A 22668-nucleotide genomic window follows, 5' to 3' on the forward strand; every position below is an offset into this window, starting at 1 on the left:
GTGCAGCTCTCATCCCCCCATGTGCAGCTCTCATCCCCCCATGTGCAGCTCTCATCCCCCCGTGCATCTCATCCCCCCCATGTGCAGCTCTCATCCACCCCGTGCATCTCATCCCCCCGTGCATCTCATCCCCCCGTGCATCTCATCCAACCCCCCCGTGCATCTCATTCCCCCCGTGCATCTCATTCCCCCCGTGCATCTCATTCCCCCCGTGCATCTCACCCGCCCCGTGCATCTCATCCCCCCCTGTGCATCTCATCCCCCCGTGCATCTCACCCGCCCTGTGCATCTCATCCCCCCCTGTGCATCTCTCACCCCCCCGTGCATCTCTGATTCCCCCCACTCCTAGTTAATTAATTGTATTTAAAATAAAATAAAACTTGTTATGCTTACCCCCATGCGATCCCTGCAGAATCCTGGCGCTCGTCCTCGTCGCTGCCACCAGGTTCTCCTGACTTCCAGCCATGTGACGGCGCCGTCACATGACCGGAAGTCAGGGGAATCATGAAGGCGCTGCCGCAGCAGCGCTGCACTGCTATACAGAGGAAAGCAGCGCTGAGATGTCCCGGCGCTTAGCGCTCAGCATGGGGCCGGGGGCCCAGGGCCAGCTCCATGTTTTTGTGGGCCCCGGGCGAAAGAGTCTCAGTGGGCCCCTTTATCACATACCACGATTCATGTTGCACAGATACCGCAGCGAAATATAGATATAGTACAATGCAAATATTTCACTTCTTACATTACATGAGTGATATCTATTGTAAATTCCACAATAGCTCAGAAACCGGCGAATCGCTTCACACAGTATACTGGCCCCCATATAAGGCCCTATACAGGATACTGGCCCCCATATAACGCTCCATACAGAATACTGGCCCCCATAAAATGCTCCATACAGAATACTGGCCCCCATAAAATGCTCCATACAGGATACTGGTCTCCATATAATGCTCCACACAGAATACTGGCCCCCATATAACGCTCCATACAGAATACTGGCCCCCATATAACGCTCCATACAAGATACTGGTCCCCTTATAAAGCTCCATACAGAATACTGGCCCCCATATAACGCTCCATACAGAATACTGGCCCCCATAAAATGCTCCATACAGAATACTGGCCCCCATAAAATGCTCCATACAGGATACTAGTCTCCATATAATGCTCCACACAGAATACTGGCCCCCATATAACGCTCCGTACAGAATACTGGCCCCCATATAACGCTCCATACAAGATACTGGCCCCCATATAACGCTCCATACAGAATACTGGCCCCCATAAAATGCTCCATACAGAATACTGGCCCCCATATAACGCTCCATACAGAATACTGGCCCCCATATAACGCTCCATACAGAATACTGACCCCCATATAACGCTCCATACAGGATACTGGCCCCCATAAAATGCTCCACACAGAATACTGGCCCCAATATAACACTCCATACAGAATACTGGCCCCCATATAACGCTCCATACAGGATACTGGCCCCCATATAACGCTCCATACAGAATACTGGCCCCCATAAAATGCTCCATACAGAATACTGACCCCCATATAACGCTCCATACAGAATACTGGCCCCCATATAACGCTCCATACAGAATACTGACCCCCATATAACGCTCCATACAGAATACTGGCCCCCATAAAATGCTTCATACAGAATACTGGCCCCCATATAACGCTCCATACAGAATACTGGCCCCCATATAACACTCCATACAGGATACTGGCCCCCATATAACACTCCATACGGAATACTGGCCCCCATATAACGCTCCATACAGGATACTGGCCCCCATATAACGCTCCATGCAGGATACTGGCCCCCATATAACGCTCCATACAGAATACTGGCCCCCATATAACGCTCCATGCAGGCTGTTCCCCACACATAATGCCCCACGCAGGCTGTTGCCCCCACATAATGCCCCATGCAGGCTGTTCCCACCATATAGGATGCCACCCCCCCTTATAATGCCCCATGCAGGATGACACACACCCCCCCTTCCTTATAATGCCCCATGCAGGATGTCACACCCCCCCTCACTTATATTGCCCCATGCAGGATGTCACCCCCCCTCCATTTTAATGCCCCCTGCAGGATTTCAACCCCCCTTATAATGCCCCATGCAGGATGTCACCCCCCCTCCCTTTTAATGCCCCATGCAGGATGTCACCCCCCCTTATAATGCCCCATGCAGGATGTCACCCCCCCCCCCTTATAATGCCCCATGCAGGATGTCACACCCCCCTCCCTTATAATGCCCATGCAGGATGTCACCCCCCTCCCTTATAATGCCCCATGCAGGATGTCACACCCCCCTCCCTTATAATGCCCCATGCAGTATGTCACAACCCCCCCTCACTTATAATGCCCCATTCAGGATGTCACACACACCCCCTCCCTTATAATGCCCCAAGCAGGATGTCACCCCCCTCCCTTATAATGCCCCATGCAGGATGTCACCCCCCCTCCCTTATAATGCCCCATGCAGGATGTCACACTCCCCCTCCCTTATAATGTCCCATGCAGGATGTCACCCCCCCTTATAATGCCCCATGCAGGATGTCACCCCCCCTCCCTTATAATGCCCCATGCAGGATGTCACCCCCCCTCCCTCCCTTATAATTACCCATGCAGGATGTCACATCCCCCCCTCCCTTATAATGCCCCATGCAGGATGTCACACCCCCCTCCCTTATAATGCCCCATGCAGGATGTCACCCCCCCTTATAATGCCCCATGCAGGATGTCACTCCCCCCATATAATGCCCCATGCAGGATGTCACCCCCCCTCCCGTATAATGCCCCATGCAGGATGTCACCTCTCCCCCCATATAATGCCCCATGCAGGATGTCACACCCCTCTCCCTTATAATGCCCCATGCAGGATGTCACACCCCCCTCCCTTATAATGCCCCATGCAGGATGTCACACACCCCCCTCCATTATAATGCCCCATGCAGGATGTCACCCCCCCACCCTTATAATGCCCCATGCAGGATGTCACATCCCCCCTCCCTTATAATGCCGCATGCAGGATGTCACCCCCCCCCTTATAATGCCCCATGCAGGATGCCACCCCCCCTCCCTTATAACGCTCCTTGCAGGCTGTTCCCCACACATATTGCCCCACGCAGGCTGTTCTCCCCACATAATTCCCCACGCAGGCTGTTCCCCCCCACATAATGCCCCATGCAGGCTGTTCACCCAATATAGGAAGTCACCCCCCCTTATAATGCCCCATGCAGGATGTCACCCCCCCTCCCTTTTAATGCCCCATGCAGGATGTCACCCCCCCTTATAATGGCCCATGCAGGATGTCACCCCCCCCTCCCTTTTAATGCCCCATGCAGGATGTCACCCCTCCCCTTATAATGCCCCATGCAGGATGTCACCCACCCTCCCTTATAATGCCCCATGCAGGATGTCACCCCCCCTCCCTTATAATGCCCCATGCAGGATGTCACACCCCCCTCACTTATAATGCCCCATGCATGATGTCACACACACACACCCTCCCTTATAATGCCCCATGCAGGATGTCACCCCCCCTCCCTTATAATGCCCCATGCAGGATGTCACCCCCCTCCCTTATAATGCCCCATGCAGGATGTCACACACCCCCTCCCTTATAATGCCCCATGCAGGATGTCACCCCCCCTTATAATGCCCCATGCAGGATGTCACACCCCCCCTCCCTTATAATGCCCCATGCAGGATGTCACATCCCCCCTCCCCTATAATGCCCCATGCGGGATGTCACCCCCCCTCCCTTTTAATGCCCCATGCAGGATGTCACCCCTCCCCTTATAATGCCCCATGCAGGATGTCACCCCCCCTCCCTTATAATGCCCCATGCAGGATGTCACCCCCCCTCCCTTATAATGCCCCATGCAGTATGCCACACCCCCCCTCACTTATAATGCCCCATGCATGATGTCACACACACACCCTCCCTTATAATGCCCCATGCAGGATGTCACCCCCCCTCCCTTATAATGCCCCATGCAGGATGTTACCCCCCTCCCTTATAATGCCCCATGCAGGATGTCACACACCCCCTCCCTTATAATGCCCCATGCAGGATGTCACCCCCCCTTATAATGCCCCATGCAGGATGTCACCCCCCCTCCCTTATAATGCCCCATGCAGGATGTCACCCCCCTTATAATGCCCCATGCAGGATGTCACCCCCCCCTCCCTTATAATGCCCCATGCAGGATGTCACCCCCCCTCCCTTATAATGCCCCATGCAGGATGTCACCCCCCCTTATAATGCCCCATGCAGGATGTCACTCCCCCCATATAATGCCCCATGCAGGATGTTACCCCCCCTCCCTTATAATGCCCTATGCAGGATGTCACCTCTCCCCCCATATAATGCCCCATGCAGGATGTCACACCCCCCTCCCTTATAATGCCCCATGCAGGATGTCACCCCCCTCCCCTATAATGCCCCATGCGGGATGTCACCCCCCCTCCCTTATAATGCCCCATGCAGGATGTCACACCCCCCCTCCCTTATAATGCCCCATGCAGGATGTCACATCCCCCCTCCCTTATAATGCCGCATGCAGGATGTCACACCCCCCTCCCTTATAATGCCGCATGCAGGATGTCACACCCCCCTCCCTTATAACGCTCCATGCAGGCTGTTCCCCACACATAATGCCCCACGCAGGCTGTCCTCCCCACATAATTCCCCACGCAGGCTGTTCCCCCCACATAATGCCCCATGCAGGCTGTTCACCCCATATAGGATGTCACCCCCCCTTATAATGCCCCATGCGGGATGACACACACCCCCCTTCCTTATAATGCCCCATGCAGGATGTCACGCACCCCCCCTCCCTTATAATGCCCCATGCAGGATGTCACCCCCCCTTATAATGCCCCATGCAGGATGTCACACCCCCCCTCCCTTTTAATGCCCCATGCAGGATGTCACCCCTCCCCTTATAGTGCCCGATGCAGGATGTCACACCCCCCCTCCCTTATAATGCCCCATGCAGGATGTCACACCCCCCCTCCCTTATAATGCCCCATGCAGGATGTCACACCCCCCCTCCCTTATAATGCCCCATGCAGGATGTCACCCCCCCTCCCTTATAATGCCCCATGCAGGATGTCACACACACCCCCTCCCTTATAATGCCCCATGCAGGATGTCACCCCCCCTCCCTTATAATGCCCAATGCAAGATGTCACCCCCCTTTATAATGCCCCATGCAGGATGTCACACACCCCCCTCCCTTATAATGCCCTATGCAGGATGTCACATCCACCCCTCCCTTATAATGCCCCATGCAGGATGTCACCCCCCTCCCTTATAATGCCCCATGCAAGATGTCACCCCCCCTTATAATGCCCCATGCAGGATGTCACTCCCCCCATATAATGCCCCATGCAGGATGTCACCCCCCTCCCTTATAATGCCCCATGCAACATGTCACCTCTCCCCCATATAATGCCCCATGCAGGATGTCACCCCCCTCCCTTATAATGCCCCATGCAACATGTCACCTCTCCCCCATATAATGCCCCATGCAGGATGTCACACCCCCTCTCCCTTATAATGCCCCATGCAGGATGTCACACCTCCCCTCCCTTATAATGCCCCATGCAGGATGTCACCCCCCCCTCCCCTATAATGCCCCATGCAGGATGTCACCCCCCCCTCCCTTATAATGCCCCATGCAGGATGTCACACCCCCCCTCCCTTATAATGCCCCATGCAGGATGTCACTCCCCCTCCCTTATAATGCCCCATGCAGGATGTCACATCCCCCCCTCCCTTATAATGCCCCATGCAGGATGTCACACCCCCACCTCACCCCCCTCCCTTATAATGCCACAGGCCTCCATACAATAAAAAAAAAAAATCAAATACTCACCTCACTTCTCACCTGCTGCTGCTGCTCCGGACTCCTCAGCGTCGCCGGCCTCATCCCGCTCTGCGCAGTGACGGCTCAGGAGAGAGCGCGGTGTAAAGACGCCACCGCGCCCTCTGACCTGAGACGTCACAGTGCAGCAGCCGCTGAGGATGCAGGAGCTGCTGTGGAGGCACGGGGAGGGATAAGTATTGTGCCGGGTGCCGGGGCCCTGAGCAAGCGGGGGAGCAGGCGCTGACACCGCTCTCCTCCTCTCATGGGTCCCATAGCACGTGGGGTGCCCGACGGTGAGGGCCCCCCCGCCTGCTCAGCGCCCCGGCATTTGCCCGGGTGCTGACGCCGGCCCTGTGGGGGCCCCATGAGGGGACGCACAAGAGGGGGGCCCCAACGGGGCTCCGAGGGGGCCCCCGACCGGCCGAGCCCCATACTGGAGTCAGGACAGTCATGCCCTGATGGCGGCCCTGCTGGAGGCTGGAGGGGCCCCCGTTCAATGAACGGGCTGCACGGGCGGTAGGTCCGCCCCTGGTTTTATGCAACTGTGGAAACAATGTGACTCGCCCCCTGGGCCGTGGGGTACCCGGAACCGGGCTTCTGTACGATGCTGGGGGTAGTAGTGGCAACCCGATCCCGTGGCTCAGGGTGGTCAGACCAAATTATGGCAGTCTATTTATCAATGTTTTAAATGTCCGACTACGCCACCCGTGGATTGCGGTCAGGGATAACCGCCGCTGCAGGGCAGGCCACCGGGGCTGGTGTTGGTGTGCAGCACAGAGGTAGAATAACTCCCCATGGGAGGAGTGTAGCCCCAGGGTAGTGTAGGTGGATGTTGGGGGCGATAGTTCCGTCCGCGACGGTCAGAATGCAGAGTCCGCTTAAACAGTTCAAGGTCTTTATTATAACAGATGGTAATGACCCAACAACAGTACCGGCTAGAAGGGGGCCTGGATGTCTGAGAACGCTCGGGAAGTCCCTCTGGTCAGGGTAAGGGTGTATGCCTACCGTGCTCTCTAAGCTCTTTCTGACTATTTCCCCCTTTAGTGGTAAAATAGCCCACGTCCCTGAGCGTGCCGTGTATTCTCACCAGTATGGCTTGCAACTTGGGCTCCTTTTACCTCTGGCCTCTCTTGGCTTTGCGGGTCCCTTCTGTTGTGGCGGAGCCTCCGGGCTTTTTAGGCCAAAGGACATGAAATCCCTCGCGGATTGGTTCTCTGCTGCTGGACTTAGAGTCTTTACAGCCTCGGACCCCAATGTCCAGTAGATTATTCTCCCTTTCTGCCAGGACAGGCTCTCGGCGCCGTACATCCCTGGCTAGCAGTTCCTCCACTGCCTCACGACCTCCTCAGCTACAGCTGAACTGTCCCTCCTTCTCTGGGACTAGTCTCACTCCTGAGCTAGGTCGTCCAGTTCTCTCTAACCCTGCCCCCAGTTCCAGCTTTTATAGGGGCAGCCAGCTCCCCCTACTGGCCTGGGACAGGAGGTGCTGTATGCTAATTGTCCCTAACCAGGGAACCTCCCTCCTGCTCTCAGACACAGCCTTTAATATTTGTGGCATCCAGGCCTGGGGTGACACGTTCCCCCCTAGTAAAAGTTTAGTACTCCGGGACTAAGCCTTTTTGGCCAAAAACAACCGGGTAACATATGCACGACCATAAACACAACATTAATACATGGCAACAAACAAAACACAATTGAGTTCTTTAGGTCACAGTGTGGTCTGTGACCGGGTGTCCATATCACCAGCAAAAAGGGAGCTTAAGCCAGGTGGGGGTCTGTCCTAGCCCAGAGTCCTTGACAGTCTTTATTCATTCCTCGGTTAAGCTTCAAAAGGAGGCACTTTGTGCAATTATTTACAAGCAGTCCCGGTTACTCAAAGTTCATAACCTGCTAGTCCATATAGTCAACTGAAAGAAACTGAAACACATAATCACTGGTCATGCAATTAACTTTTCAAACATTTCAACATTTGACAATTAATTATAAGGGTTATTTACAGTTCTTAATACACCCTATATTTTCCAGCGAGCGGGTATCTGCCCCCTAGTGCTCCTGGTTGACCTGCATAACCCACTGTCTGGTGGTGGTCTAACCTGGCTTTCCCCACTAGCATTAAGGGTACAGCTACTAGCTGGGTCTACAGGCAGTGCAGGCAGCTGTCTGCGGGTCCTTTGGCTTACAGCAGGCACGGCAGGCTCACTGTCAGCAGAGGGTTGACTCTCCTGGGCTGCTGGCATGGGTTCTTCTGCCTCTGGGGCTGCTTGTTCTTCTGACTCTTCCTGCTCTCCTGTAGGTTCTTGCTGGGTTGGTTGAAGGAAGTGTAGGATGGGTACCACTATTGCGTCGTTTATCCAAGTCCAGGACCGGGGAAACTCCCCAAGAACTGTGCTGATTATTTCTTCCTTGTCCTCTGCGGGTTCAAGGTCATCTTGATCTTCTCCTGCACTCTGTAGTTGCTCGGGGCACCGTTTTAGGTGGTCTCTGGAGACGGTGCTAGTGGTTTCTCCTCCATCCTTGGTAATTACACATACCTTCGAGTTGTCGTGGTTGGACGGCAGTACTGTGTACGGATCTCTCTCCCACTGGTCATCTAGCTTGTGAAGCTTTCTCTTCCGCTTCAGGACCTGCTCGCCAGGTTCCAGGGGACCAGCAGGGGCGTGTTGGTTGAAGAGCCTCTCTTGCTTTTCTCTTGCTTGAGCCAGGCTCCTCTCCACGCTCTCCTGTACCTTCTTGTACTGTAGCCGCCGTTCCGTAGCCCAGTCCGCATCTAGGGAGGTGTCCTCGGGTGTAAGGACTCCCATCTCCAGGTCTATCGGCAACTTACCTGGTCTTGCTCGCATCAGGTAAGCCAGGGTGATATTTGTAGCATTCACCGGGATATAGTTGTATAAGTCTATCAGGTCTGGCAGCTTCTCCGGCCACAGGCTGCGTTCTTCCAGGGGCAACGTCTTGAGGAGATCAATGACGATATTATTCATTTTCTCAAACAGCCCGTTGGTTTGCGGGTGGTAAGGCGTTGTCCGAATCTTCTTACAGCTGTAGAGGTTGCAGAACTCCTGGAAGATTTCCGCCTCGAACACTGAACCTTGATCTGTCAAGACCTGTTCCGGATACCCGTGTGGATGGCAGAAGTGTTGTTGGAAGGCTCTGGCCGCTGTTTGGGCTGTCAAGTCTTTAACAGGAACCACCACCAGGAACCGGGTATAGTGATCCACTAGTGTCAGGGCATAGACGTAGCCCGACCAGCTTGGAGCCAATTTTACATGGTCCAGAGCTACCAGCTCAAGAGGCTGCCTGGTGACGATGGGCCTCAAGGGTGTCTTCTGGCTGGTACGGTACTTCCTTCTCAGGTTACATGGGCCGCAGTCCCTGCACCACTTCTCTATGGCCCCTCTCATACCGATCCAGAAGAACCGTTCTCTCAGTAGGAACTCTAGTTTCTTCCAACCGAAGTGTCCCGCTCTGTTATGGTAGGCCTCCAGGACCATTGCTGCATCTCATCTTGGGACCACTACTTGCCAGGTCAGCTCGTGCGTCCGGTGGTTGACAAGTCTTCTGCACAGCTTACCTTCGTAGAGGAATAGCCTGCTTTTCTCCTTCCATAACTGCTTGGCTTCCTCTGGAGCGTCCGGGCCAGGGCTAGCGTCTGCCTGGGTTAACATGTTTTTCACCAGGCGAATTGCAGGGTCACTATCTTGCGTTTCAGCCCAGCCGTGGTGGGGTAAGGGGTTGAACATGACGGTGGTTAGGTCTTTGTCTCTTACCCGGTGAGAATACTGAGTGGCCCTGTCGGGGTAAAAGAGAATATATATATTTTTGTAACTTTTATACTTTTGTAACTTTTATACGCTTTTTTGCTAATGTACTAACCACCATTTTGTGTCTTATAACAATAAGCTTTCCTTGCTACGTATTACTCAAATCGAAACTTAAACTAAGACAGTTCCAGTGTTGCCAAGACTTATTTCAGAGAAACGAAACAAGATTATAAGCTGACGGCTGCAATATCTGCCCAGAGACTGAGATAAGGAGATGTGGACCAATCAGGAGTGGCCAGACACTGGACTTTCATGGCTTACCCCGCCCCGGACAACCCCTTTCCCCTCCCCATTATGTAGTGTATTTAGGTTTGTGTATGTAGGAATAAACACAGAACATTGCTGAGAACGTTGTCTGTAGTAGTCTTTTGAGCGTGCTCTGAGTTTGAACCAGCTTGTTGTCTGACTCATTCTTTGAATGGTTGACCCATGCTCATAGCCTTAATTTGGAGTGACTGGAGGACGAGTGGAATGTCATCACGGCCCCCACAGCCCCATACCGGTGGAACGCAGGGAGCTCTACTTCCTCCAGCTCTTCTGAGTCTTCTTCTCCTTCGGGTAGGTGGGGCATTCTTGATAGGGCGTCTGCATTGGCGTTGGTTCTGCCCACCCGGTATTTGATTGTGAAGTCATAATTTGATAGCCGGGCCAGCCACCGCTGTTCTAGGGCACCTAGTCTTGCATTGTCCAGGTGCTTCAACGGGTTGTTGTCCGTGTACACAGTGAACTTTGCGGAGGCCAGGTAATGTTTAAACCGTTCTGTGACGGCCCACACCACTGCCAAGAATTCTAGCTTGAAGGAGCTGTAATTCTCCGGGTTTCTTTCAGTGGGCCTCAGCTTCCGGCTGGCATACGCTATCACTCGTTCCCTGCCCTGTTGATTTTGGGACAGTACGGCTCCTAGCCCCACATTACTGGCGTCGGTGTGGAGGATAAAAGGCTGGCCATAATCAGGGTAGGCCAGAATTTCATCCCCCGTGAGGGCCATCTTCAGCTGGCGGAAGGAATCCTCTTCCAAGTTATCCCACTTGAAGGGTGGCTTGTGACTTCTGGATTTAGACTGACCTATCAGGAGGTCCTGCATTGGAGCTGCCATCTTAGTGAATCCGGGGATGAACCTTCGGTAGTAGCCTACCAACCCGAGGAATTGCCTCACTTCTTTGATGTTAGAGGGGCTTGGCCAGCTCTTGATTACTGTAACCTTGTTGGGGTTGGGGGCTACTCCCTTTGCACTCACCACGTGTCCTAGGTACTGTACCTTCGGTTTCAACAGGTGACACTTTGAGGGCTTCACCTTCAGGCCAAAGCCTGCCAGGGCTTCGAACACCTCTGCCAGGTGTTTCAGATGGTCCTCATAGGTCTTTGAATATACAATCATGTCGTCCAGGTAAAGTAGGACCGTCTCAAAGTTTCGGTGCCCTAGACAGCATTCCATCAGCCTCTGGAAGGTCCCGCGTGTGTTGCAGAGCCCGAATGGCATACAGTTGAATTCACTTAATCCCATCGGGGTGGTGAAGGCGGTCTTCTCCTTGTCAGCCTCTGCCACAGGAACCTGCCAGTACCCGCTAGTAAGATCCAAAGTAGAGAAGAAATTAGCTGATTTTAGTGCGGCCAAAGACTCCTCTATTCTAGGCAACAGGTATGCGTCTTTATGGGTGATACAATTGACTTGTCTATAGTCCACGCACATTCTCATAGTACCGTCTTTTTTTTTTTACCAGAACCAAGGGGGCTGCCCAGGGCCTACAACTGTCTCTAATGACCCCAGCTTCTTTCATTTCTCTCAGCATGCCCTTTGCATTCTGATAGTGTGTGGGGGGTACAGGTCGGTATCTCTCTTTTATTGGTGGGTGGCTCCCCGTGGGGATATGGTGTTCTACTCCTTTCACTCTGCCGAAGTCTAGCGGGTGCTTACTAAATATTCTCTCGTACTCCTGAACCACCCGGTAGACTACTTGTTTTTGGTGCAAGGGAGTGGAGTCAGCACCCACATGGAGTTTCTGGCACCAGTCCTCCTTGTGTTTCTGGGAGCCATTATCCTCCACCGGGGGAGATGGAGGCAAGGGTTCCACGACCCTGAGAGCATTGTGTTCGACAGCAAACAATTTGGCTAATGTAGCGTACCGGGGCAAGTGTACTTCCCTTTCCCCAATGTTTAAGATCCGGATGGGCACCCTTCCATGGCGGACGTCAACCACCCCCCGGGCTGTCAAAATGGTGGGCCTGCTGTCTGAGTACACGGGTTCTACCATGGCTTGGTAGTCTCTTCCTCTTAACCCGATTGCAGTCCGACACCAGATCATCATTTCACTTTTGGGAGGCATGGCAATGGGGAACGGGTCGCTCATCCTCACGCTACCGATCTCACCACCAGACAGTTCTACCTTTTGCCGTCTCATCAGGGCTCTTATCTCTTTCTGGAGGACCCTCTGTTGGCTGGAGCTCGCATTCATCGCCACCTGCTGCAAAATTACAATTACTTCTGAAAGATAATTTTCAATCACGTTAGTACCCAAGGTTATTTTAGGGTGACTTTCTCGACGTTCAATGGCCACAATAATCACTCCCTGTGCTGGCAGTTCAACTTTACCAATCTTAATGGTCATCTCTCTGAACCCCACCTGCGGCACGGGTTGGCCATTGCTGGCGATGATGCTCAAGTCATCGTCTGGATAACGGGTTATATCAGTGTTGAAAAGTACATAGGGGATGGTAGTCACTTGGGACCCGGTGTCCAGCAGTGCACTCAGGGGGATACCGTCCAGCACTATGGGTAAAACCGGGCGTCCCCCCACGTACTTATCGCGCCAATTAGACGGGCCTGATGACCTTATGCCTGGGGGTTGGCCCTCTGCCCCAGGTCTGACCCGTTTAAAGTACAGTACCTGGCTATGTGTCCCGGCAGGCTGCAACGGCGGCAAATCGGCTGTCCATCCTCAGTGTAACGGTCGGTGGGCCTCCCTCTGAATGACGGGATCCTCCTCCGTCGACGCCACGGGACATCCTCCGGACTGGAAGCCAGCTTGATTGGTCCTGACGGGTCCATCTGTAACGATTGTACGGTCCTGGTCAATGCAGCAACACTCTTTGTTAGTTCTTGGACCTGATGGTGCAAGTTTACAGGCGGGGATGGGTTTGAGGCCTGCACATCGGCCCCCACAAGGTCTCCGGGGTAGGGCGCCCCCCCTGGTGGTAAGTGATGGCAGGGCGCCGGGAAGCTACAGCGTCACCTGGTGTTGGTTCTCTCTTTAAACTGTGCGAAAGTCAAATCAGGGTTCTGTAGGGCCATGAGGCGCAGCTGGGTTCTGTGGGCGCTGGACAGCAGACCTTCTATGAACTGGTCAGTCAATAGTTTATCCGTATCCTGCACGCTGCCAGGGTCAGCTTGTTTGATTGTTCCCAAGGCTTCCTGTAAATTTAGGGCATAGTCTCTGATGCTGTCCTGTGTCCGCTGCTTACATCCGTAGAACCGCATTTTAATTTCAGCTGAGGTGCGGGTGTCAAAGGTACCCCGCAGCCGGGTCAGAATGTCCTTTACAGTCCTTTTCTCCTCAGCTGGCCATAATTTTACCTCCCGCTGGGCCGCACCAGTTAACTGCCCTGTCAGTATGCTGATTTTCTGTTCTTCGGTTAGGGGATAGACTTTAAATAAACTGTGCAGTCTTTCCTTAAAGTCACTCAATGTATGGGATTCCCCTGAGTACTGGGGCAGCCAGGCCGCTCCGGGGATATAGGGCATGGAAAATGGCATCACCGCTGCTGCAGCCACGCTGGTGGTAGTGGGCCCCTCCGTTTCCGACATCTCCCCCCCCTAGTTAAGTGTGGCCTACCTTCCGACGATCCTCTTCTGTAGGCCGCGGCTCCGCTCGCGATGCTTTGGGTGAGGACCTTGTGTCGCGGGGTGATGACGTCGGCGTCCGCTGGATCTCCTTCCAGGACCTTGAGGAGCGTCTGGACGTAGGGCGGGGCTTCAGGTCTCACGCGGTTTTTGGTATCCACGCCCCTCTTCTTCCCGCGCGGCGTCCCGAAGATGGCGCCTTTTGGCGGGAAACGGCCTCGAATGGCGGGAAACTTCACTCAGGTAAGTATAAAGTCTTTTCAGGTACGCAATACCCGTTTGTGGCGGGTTGGTCAGAATCCCGCCAACTACGCCAAAGCTGACTCGCCCCCTGGGCCGTGGGGTACCCGGAACCGGGCTTCTGTACGATGCTGGGGGTAGTAGTGGCAACCCGATCCCGTGGCTCAGGGTGGTCAGACCAAATTGTGGCAGTCTATTTATCAGTGTTTTAAATGTCTGACTACGCCACCCGTGGATTGCGGTCAGGTATAACCGCCGCTGCAGGGCAGGCCACCGGGGCTGGTGTTGGTGTGCAGCACAGAGGTAGAATAACTCCCCATGGGAGGAGTGTAGCCCCAGGGTAGTGTAGGTGGATGTTGGGGGTGATAGTTCCGTCCACGACGGTCAGAATGCAGAGTCCGCTTAAACAGTTCAGGGTCTTTATTATAACAGATGGTAATGACCCAACAACAGTACCGGCTAGAAGGGGGCCTGGATGTCTGTGAACACTCGGGAAGTCCCTCTGGTCAGGGTGAGGGTGTAGGCCTACCGTGCTCTCTAAGCTCTTTCTGACTATTTCCCCCTTTAGTGGTAAAATAGCCCACGTCCCTGAGCGTGCCGTGTATTCTCACCCGTATGGCCTGCAACTTGGGCTCCTTTTACCTCTGGCCTCTCTTGGCTTTGCGGGTCCCTTCTGTTGTGGCGGAGCCTCCGGGCTTTTTAGGCCAAAGGACATGAAATCCCCCGCAGATTGGTTCTCTGCTGCTGGACTTAGAGTCTTTACAGCCTCGGACCCCAATGTCCGGTAGATTATTCTCCCTTTCTGCCAGGACAGGCTCTCGGCGCCGTACGTCCCTGGCTAGCAGTTCCTCCACTGCCTCACGACCTCCTCAGCTACAGCTGAACTGTCCCTCCTTCTCTGGGACTAGTCTCACTCCTGAGCTAGGTCGTCCAGTTCTCTCTAACCCTGCCCCCAGTTCCTGCTTTTATAGGGGCAGCCAGCTCCTCCTACTGGCCTGGGACAGGAGGTGCTGTATGCTAATCGTCCCTAACCAGGGAACCTCCCTCCTGCTCTCAGACACAGCCTTTAATATTTGTGGCATCCAGGCCTGGGGTGACACAAATGCTGCAAAGTAAGAACGTCTTCAACAATAGAAGTGTTAATAGTATTTTTTTCATCAATTAGCAAAATGCAAAGTGAATGAACAAAACAGAAATATACACTACCTTTCAAAAGTTTGGGGTCATTTAGAAATTTCATTATTTTTGAAAGAAAAGCACATTTTTCTTCAATGAAGCTAACATTAAATGAATCAGAAATCCACTTTATACATTGTTAATGTGGTAAATGACTATTCTAGCTGCAGACATCTTGTTTTTATTCCAATATCTACATAGGTGTATAGAGGCCCATTTCCAACAACCACCACTCCAGAGTTTTAATGGTACATTGTGTTTGCTAACTGTGTAAGAAGCTAATGGATGTTTAGAAAACCCTAGAAACCCCTTGCACAAGTATGTTAGCCCAGCTGAAAACAGTTTGGCTGATTTGAGAAGCTATAAAATTGACCTTCCTTTGAGCTAGTTGAGAATCTGGAGCATTACATTTGTTTGTTCTATGAAACTCTCAAATTTTCCAGAAAAAGAGAACTGTCATGTGAAACTCGACGGTCTATTCTTGTTCTTAGAAATGAAGGCTATTCCTTGCGAGAAGTTGCCATGAAACTGAAGATTTCCTACAACGGTGTGTACTACTCCCTTCAGAGGAGAGCACAAACAGGCTCTAACCAGAGTAGAAAAAGAAGTGGGAGGCCCCGCTGCACAACTGAGCAACAAGACAAGGACATTAGAGTCTCTAGTTTGAGAAATCGAAGCCTCACAGCTCCTCAACTGGCAGCTTCATTAAATAGTAAACGCAAAACACGAGTATCAACATCTACAGTGAAGAGGCGGCTCCGGGATGCTGGCCTTCAGGGCAAAGTGGCAAAGAAAAAGCCATATCTAAGACTAGCTAATAAAAGGAAAAGATTAATATGGGCAAAAGAACGTAGACAATGGACAGAGGAAGATTGGAAAAAAGTTTTATGGACAGACGAATCAAAGTTTGAGGTGTTTGGATCACACAGAAGAACATTTTTGAGACACAGAACAACTGAAAAGATGCTGGAAGAGTGCCTGACGCCATCTGTCAAGCATGGTGGAGGTAATGTGATGGTCTGGGGTTGCTTTGGTGCTGGAAAAGTAGGAGATTTGTACAAGGTAAATGGGGTTTTGAATAAGGAAGGCTATCACTCCATTTTGCAGTGCCATGCCATATCCTGTGGACAGCGCTTGATTGGAGCCAATTTCATCCTACAACAGGACAATGACCCAAAGCACACCTCCAAATTATGCCTGAACTATTTAGGGAAGAAGCAGGCAGCTGGTATTCTATCTGTAATGGAGTGGCCAGCGCAGTCACCAGATCTCAACCCCATTGAGCTGTTGTGGGAGCAGCTTGACCGTATGGTTTGCAAAAAGTGCTCATCAAGCCAATCCAACTTGTGGCAGGGGCTTCAGGAAGCATGGGGGGAAATTTCTCAAGATTGCCTCAGCAAATTAATAGCTAAAATGCCAAAGGTCTGCAATGCTGTAATTGCTGCAATTATTTCTAACCTTGTCAATGTCTGGACTATATTTTCTAATCATTTTGCAACTCATTTGATAAATAAAAGAATGAGTTTTCATGGAAAACACAAAATTATCTAAGTGACCCCAAACTTTTGAATGGTAGTGTAAATCCCATCTATATTTGATGACCGACTGCCTTTTGCCTTCCTCAGTTCTTCTAAGTTCACGTGTACATAGTTTGTGAAGGATCTCAGCAGGAGGTTGTTCCAAACATCTTGGAGACCTGAGCCCCGATCTTCTGGGTATGAGTCCTGTGCGGATCCTTCTGTCTCTTCATGTGATTCCAGACAGACGGGATGATGTGAGATCAGGGCTCTGTGGGGCCAGATCATCACCTCCAGGACTCCTCGTTCTTCTTTACGCTGACGATAGTTCTTAATGACATTAGCTGTTTGTTTGGGATTGTTGCCCGGATGCAGAATAAATTTGGATCCAATCAAACGCCTCCTTGATGGTATTGCATGACGGCTAGGTATCTGATGTATTTCTCAGCATTAAGGATGCCAAGAATTGGGCAACTTTGAGGACTCTAGATGCTGTGGTCTGCCAGAAATTCTTAGTGCAGCAGATGAAAGACACCCTATCATGACTACTTCCCACTGGAATCAGAAGATGTCCAGCAGTGCCATCAGCTCAGAATTGGCAGCAGCCAGTAGGACCCAGTTACATCCATTTACTGTTCAGAGAAGTCTGGCCGGAATCGGTCTACATGGAAGAAATGCAGCTAAAAAGCCTTCCACATGGAAACAAGGCTAAGCGACTCAAGTATGCAGAAAAACATAGTGTCATGCAGGCACTGTTCATAGTCACCTGGGCGCTCCAAAATGGCTATCAAATACAAGCTTGGTGCAAACTACTCCGTTTTCCAGAGCCCAGGGGTTGCCCTGACCTTCACCCTTTAACCCCTGCATAGGGATCTAGACTCACACAGGGGTCCCTGGACAAGGGCCACAGAGTCAGCTGCTGTTCGGTGACTTATCACCCACAACAACGGTGTGGCGCCTCCTAGCGGCCGAAGCAGAAACCAGCACAGATGTTATACTTAGGATCTGGGGTACATAAAAATGGCAACAAGTGCTCTAGAATGACGAGTCAAGATGTAAAGTATTTGGCTGTAACAGAAGGCAGTTTGTTGCCGAAGGGCTGGAGAGCGGCCCAATAATGAGGGTCTGCAGGCAGCAGTAAAGCACAGTGAGGGGTCCTGCAAGTTTGGGGCTGCATTTCAGCAAATTGAGTTGGGGAATTGGTCCTCAATGAGAAATCCCAGCAGATACCTACTCATCATGTAATACCATCTAGGAGGCATCTTGTTGGCCCCAAATTTATTCTGTAGCCGGACAACAACTCCAAACACACAGCCAATGTCATTAAGAACAAGGAGTCCTGGAGGTGATGATCCGGCCCCCGCAGATCCCTGATCTCACATCATCCCGTCTGTCTGGGATCACATCAAGAGACAGAAGGATTCGCACAAGGCTCCTACACAGAAGATCTGCAGTTGGTTTTCTAAGATGTTTGGAACTGTACACAGAAGATCTGGGGTTAGTTCTCCAAGATGTTTGGAACAACCTCATTCAGAGTTCCTTCAAAAACTGTGTGCTAGTGACGAGAAGAAGTGATGAAGGCGACGGATGGTCGTCAGATATTGATGAGATTTACACTTCTCTTTTGCTCATTCATTTTGCACTCTGTTAATTGATAAAAATAAACTATTAACACTTCTACTTTTGAAAAGTCATTTTCCAGTAATACAGTCACAATAATTATATGTATATTTCTTAGCTGACTATACACATTAGAAAAAGGACAACCAAACACATCAATTTCTGACTCCCGTTGGATGGCAGTTGTCGAGTGAAGAATAGTGTTGATCGAGCACTAAAATGCTCGGGTGCTCGAAGCCCGGGCCGAGCACATCGTGATACTCGGGTGCTCGACCCGCGCAACGAGCCAATGTAAGTCTATGGGAAACTCGAGCATTTTTCTGGCGGTCCCCCCCCCGGCGGTCTGCAGAAGGTCAAAAATTGCCCAAATTGAAGGGAACAGTGCTCAATGAAACATGTCAGGCAGGCAGGCAGAATATATAGGCAGACAGGCAGGCAGGGTATATAGGAGGGTGCATGAAAAACATAGCAGGGCACTCTTACCACGCTAGTGCCCTCCGATTTTCATGCACCCGTCTCTTTAAAAAAGCCGGCAATTCAGCAGCCACAAACAGTTATAACATCGGAACCCGACAATTTAGAACAGAAAGAATAGAGCATCACACATAGATTTGATAGATAGAAACATGTCAGTCACATATATAATAAGTACAGTGACAGTGTTGGTTACTGTACTTGTCATTTAGTGTTAAAATAAAGGATTTATTAAAAAATCGTGGCATGGGGTTCCCCCGTAATTCTAGTCTCTAGCGGTGGTTAAGCAGACGGCTGGGGCTGATGTTTGAAGCCTGGGAAGGGGGTAATACCCACGGAGCTTCCCAGACTACTAATATCAGCCCCCAGCTGAATACCTAGCCTTTACTGGCTATTAAAATGGGGGACCCCCCAAAAAAATGACGTGTGGTCCCCCTATTTTAATAGCTAGCAACGGCTAGGCAGACAGCTGGGGGCTGATATTAATAGCCCAGGAAGGGTGCCATGAATATTGGCCCCCTCCCAGGCTAGAAACACCAGCCCTCAGCCTCCCCAGAAATGGTGCATCCATAGGATGCACCAATTCTGGCACTTAGCCTCGCTCTTCCCACTGCCCTGTAGCGGTGGCAGTGGGGTAATAGGGCTGGGGTTGATGTCAGCTTATAATGCCAGCTGACATCAAAGCCAGGTTAGTAATGGGGAGGCGTCTATAAGAAGCCCCCTTTACTAACCCAATAGTGAAAGTGAAAAAAAACACCAACACCTAGAATAAAATCTTTTAATTGAAATAAACACACAATACTTAAATATTCTAAATTAAACTCTACTTACCATATCGCCCAATCCAGCTGAATCCCATGTCTCCTGCAATAAAAGTAAAATAATTAACCAACCTCATCCTTACCTTTCCATGGTTGCCACGATGGCTCCAGCTCTGCTACATTGAGATGGCAGGCTGGATCGTAGCAGAACGCTGCCATCCAGCTTGCCATGCCGCAGAGACACTGAGAAGCGCAAGCATGCTCGCGCTCCTCAGTGTCTCAGTGTGACCGGCATCCAGATGAACTCGGCTCACCTCATGCACGTCACTGACAGCGTGGGAGAATTCTCCTGCGCATGCGGTGCCGGCAAATGACGTCACCGCGTGAGCCGAAGAATTCTCCCACGCTTCTCAGTGTCTCTGCGGCATGGCAAGCTAGATGGCAGCGTTCTGCTACGATCCAGCCTGCCATCTCAATGTAGCAGAGCTGGAGCCGTCGTGGGAACCATGGAAAGGTAAGGATGAGGTTGGTTAATTATTTTACTTTTATTGCAGGAGACATGGGATTCAGCTGGATTGGGCGATATGGTAAGTAGAGTTTAATTTAGAATATTTAAGTATTGTGTGTTTATTTCAATTAAAAGATTTTATCCTGGGTGTTGGTGTTTTTTTCACTTTCACTATTGGGTTAGTAATGGGTGCGTCTTATAGCTGCCTCTCCATTACTAACCAGGGCTTGATGTCAGCTGGCATTATAAGCTGACATCAACCCCAGCCCTATTACCCCACTGCCACCGCTACAGGGCAGTGGGAAGAGCGAGGCTAAGTGCCAGAATTGGCGCATCCTATGGATGCGCCATTTCTGGGGCGGATGACGGCTGGTGTTTCTAGCCTGGGAGGGGGCCAATATTCATGACACCCTTCCTGGGCTATTGATATCAGCCCCCAGCTGTCTGCCTAGCCTTTGCTAGCTATTAAAATAGGGGGGACCCCACATCATTTTTTTGGTGTCCCCCATTTTAATAGCTAGTAAAGGCTAGGTATTCAGCTGGGGGCTGATATTAGTAGCCTGGGAAGCCTGTACAAACTGAGTATACCGTTTCATGGTGCGGTCAGATAAAATTCCGGTTGGCAGAATATACTGTCCGGGATGTACTAGGAGACGGCGCAGCTATTGTACAGCTCATCACTTGTATAGATTACACTTTATGGATTTTTATGGGTCCTACTGAACACGCGCAATATAATAAAGTTACAGAAAGAAATCCTTTGTCCATTAAGTGATATTATCTCCTTGTGAACTAATATGTTTTTATGATGAAGAGTTAGAGAGTTATTAGAAAATGATGGAATACATTGTATACAACACTTCCTGAAATATACATACATGTAAATAATGAAATGTTATTTCTGCAGCTCGTATGTACGATAACTTGGACGCCTGTGAAGTGATTTATTCCACCTCATTAACGACAGCAGCCAATCTATTGGAGGTGAGTTATTTCTAGACTTGATAGTATTATAAAAGTTATATACCATAGCTGGAGAAAGGAGACGTGGTCCACATATCTAAAATGTCTCCACTGATCTATTGCGGCTGACCAAAAATTTACAAAACTGCACATGAGGTTCTTAGTTTAATGATCTGATCAGACAGTATGAAGCCCACTACCATGTCACGGCGAACCTCTCAGTGGGTCCCTGACCTGAAAAGTGCGGTGCCAGGCACTGACTACACTGGCCTTTTATATCTGCTAGCTGCGTCACAGCTGTAACATGACCCAGTGCTCTTTTTAGACCCGGTCTTCCCGCAACACTTCCCCCATCCTTTAGTTCGGCAGTGTTCCGTTTGAACAGTAGATGGCAGCAGGCTTGGACTGGCCCACAGGACAACAGGAGAATCCTCTGGTGGGCCCCTATAAAAGAGTGGGCCACCACCCTCTTCCATGAGCAGTACTTGGCACTATATAGGATAATGTCACATTTGAAAAAGTGGTGCCCCGGAGTTGGTTACTGGTGGGCTCTGGGCACCCCAGTACAATGCTGGGTGGCAGTCTCCAGTCACAAATGCCGCACAGCGCTGAAGAATCTCCTCTTCCACTGCACAACCCCTTACATTATAGCAAAAATAGGTGGAATTAAGAACTAAGAAGAATCAAACTCAGAACCACGTGTTCTGTTTTGTACGTTTTTGCTTAGATGCAATAGATCAATGTATAAGTTTCAGATGTGCGGTCCAGGTCTTTTTTTACAGATCTGCATATTATAGTAATATTATTATAGCAGTTATACTCTTGTAGGTGCAGTATTATAGTAGTTATATTCTTGTACATAGGAGCAGTATTATAGTAGTTATATTCTTGTACATAGGGGCAGTATTATAGTAGTTATATTCTTGTACTTATAGGGCAGTATTATAGTAGTTATACTCTTGTACATAGGGAGCAGTATTATAGTAGTTATATTCTTGTACATAGGGGCAGTATAATAGTAGTTCTATCCTTGTACATAGGGGCAGTATTATAGTAGTTATATTCTTGTACATAGGGGCAGTATTATAGTAGTTATATTCTTGTACTTATAGGGCAGTATTATAGTAGTTATACTCTTGTACATAGGGAGCAGTATTATAGTAGTTATATTCTTGTACATAGGGGCAGTATTATAGTAGTTCTATTCTTGTTCATAGGGGGCAGTATTATAGTAGTTATATTCTTGTACATAGGAGCAGTATTATAGTAGTTCTATTCTTGTTCATAGGGGGCAGTATTATAGTAGTTATATTCTTGTACATAGGGGGCAGTATTATAGTAGTTATATTCTTGTACATAGGAGCAGTATTATAGTAGTTATATTCTTGTTCATAGGGGCAGTATTATAGTAGTTATATTCTTGTACATAGGAGCAGTATTATAGTAGTTCTATTCTTGTTCATAGTGGCAGTATTATAGTAGTTATATTCTTGTACATAGGGGCAGTATTATAGTAGTTATATTCTTGTACATAGGAGCAGTATTATAGTAGTTATATTCTTGTTCATAGGGCGCAGTATTATAGTAGCTATATTCTTGTTCATAGGGGGCAGTATTATAGTAGTTATTTTCTTGTACATAGGGGCAGTATTATAGTAGTTCTTTTCTTGTACATAGGGGCAGTATTATAGTAGTTCTATTCTTGTTCATAGGGAGCAGTGTTAAAGTAGTTCTATTCTTGTACATAGGGGCAGTATTATAGTAGTTATATTCTTGTACATAGGGGCAGTAATATAGTAGTTATATTCTTGTACATAGGGGGCAGTATTATAGTAGTTATATTCTTGTATGTAG

General features: G+C 50.2%; 1 protein-coding gene across 5 annotated transcripts in view; it reads left to right on the forward strand.

Annotated features, from left to right (window-relative positions):
* The window catches only part of MYO7A (myosin VIIA), a 454077-nt gene that overhangs the window by 165290 nt on the left and 266119 nt on the right, over window positions 1-22668 (forward strand). For all 5 annotated transcript variants that reach the window (XM_073661638.1, XM_073661622.1, XM_073661633.1 and 2 more), the window contains one exon: window positions 20759-20835. In XM_073661638.1, coding sequence (XP_073517739.1) covers window positions 20759-20835 — 77 coding nt within the window. The remainder of the gene's footprint in view (window positions 1-20758; window positions 20836-22668) is intronic.

This window comes from Phyllobates terribilis, unplaced genomic scaffold, assembly GCF_046119375.1.
Source record: "Phyllobates terribilis strain yellow unplaced genomic scaffold, ASM4611937v1 Scaffold_2__4_contigs__length_985480577, whole genome shotgun sequence".
NCBI classification, from domain to species: Eukaryota; Metazoa; Chordata; class Amphibia; order Anura; family Dendrobatidae; genus Phyllobates; species Phyllobates terribilis.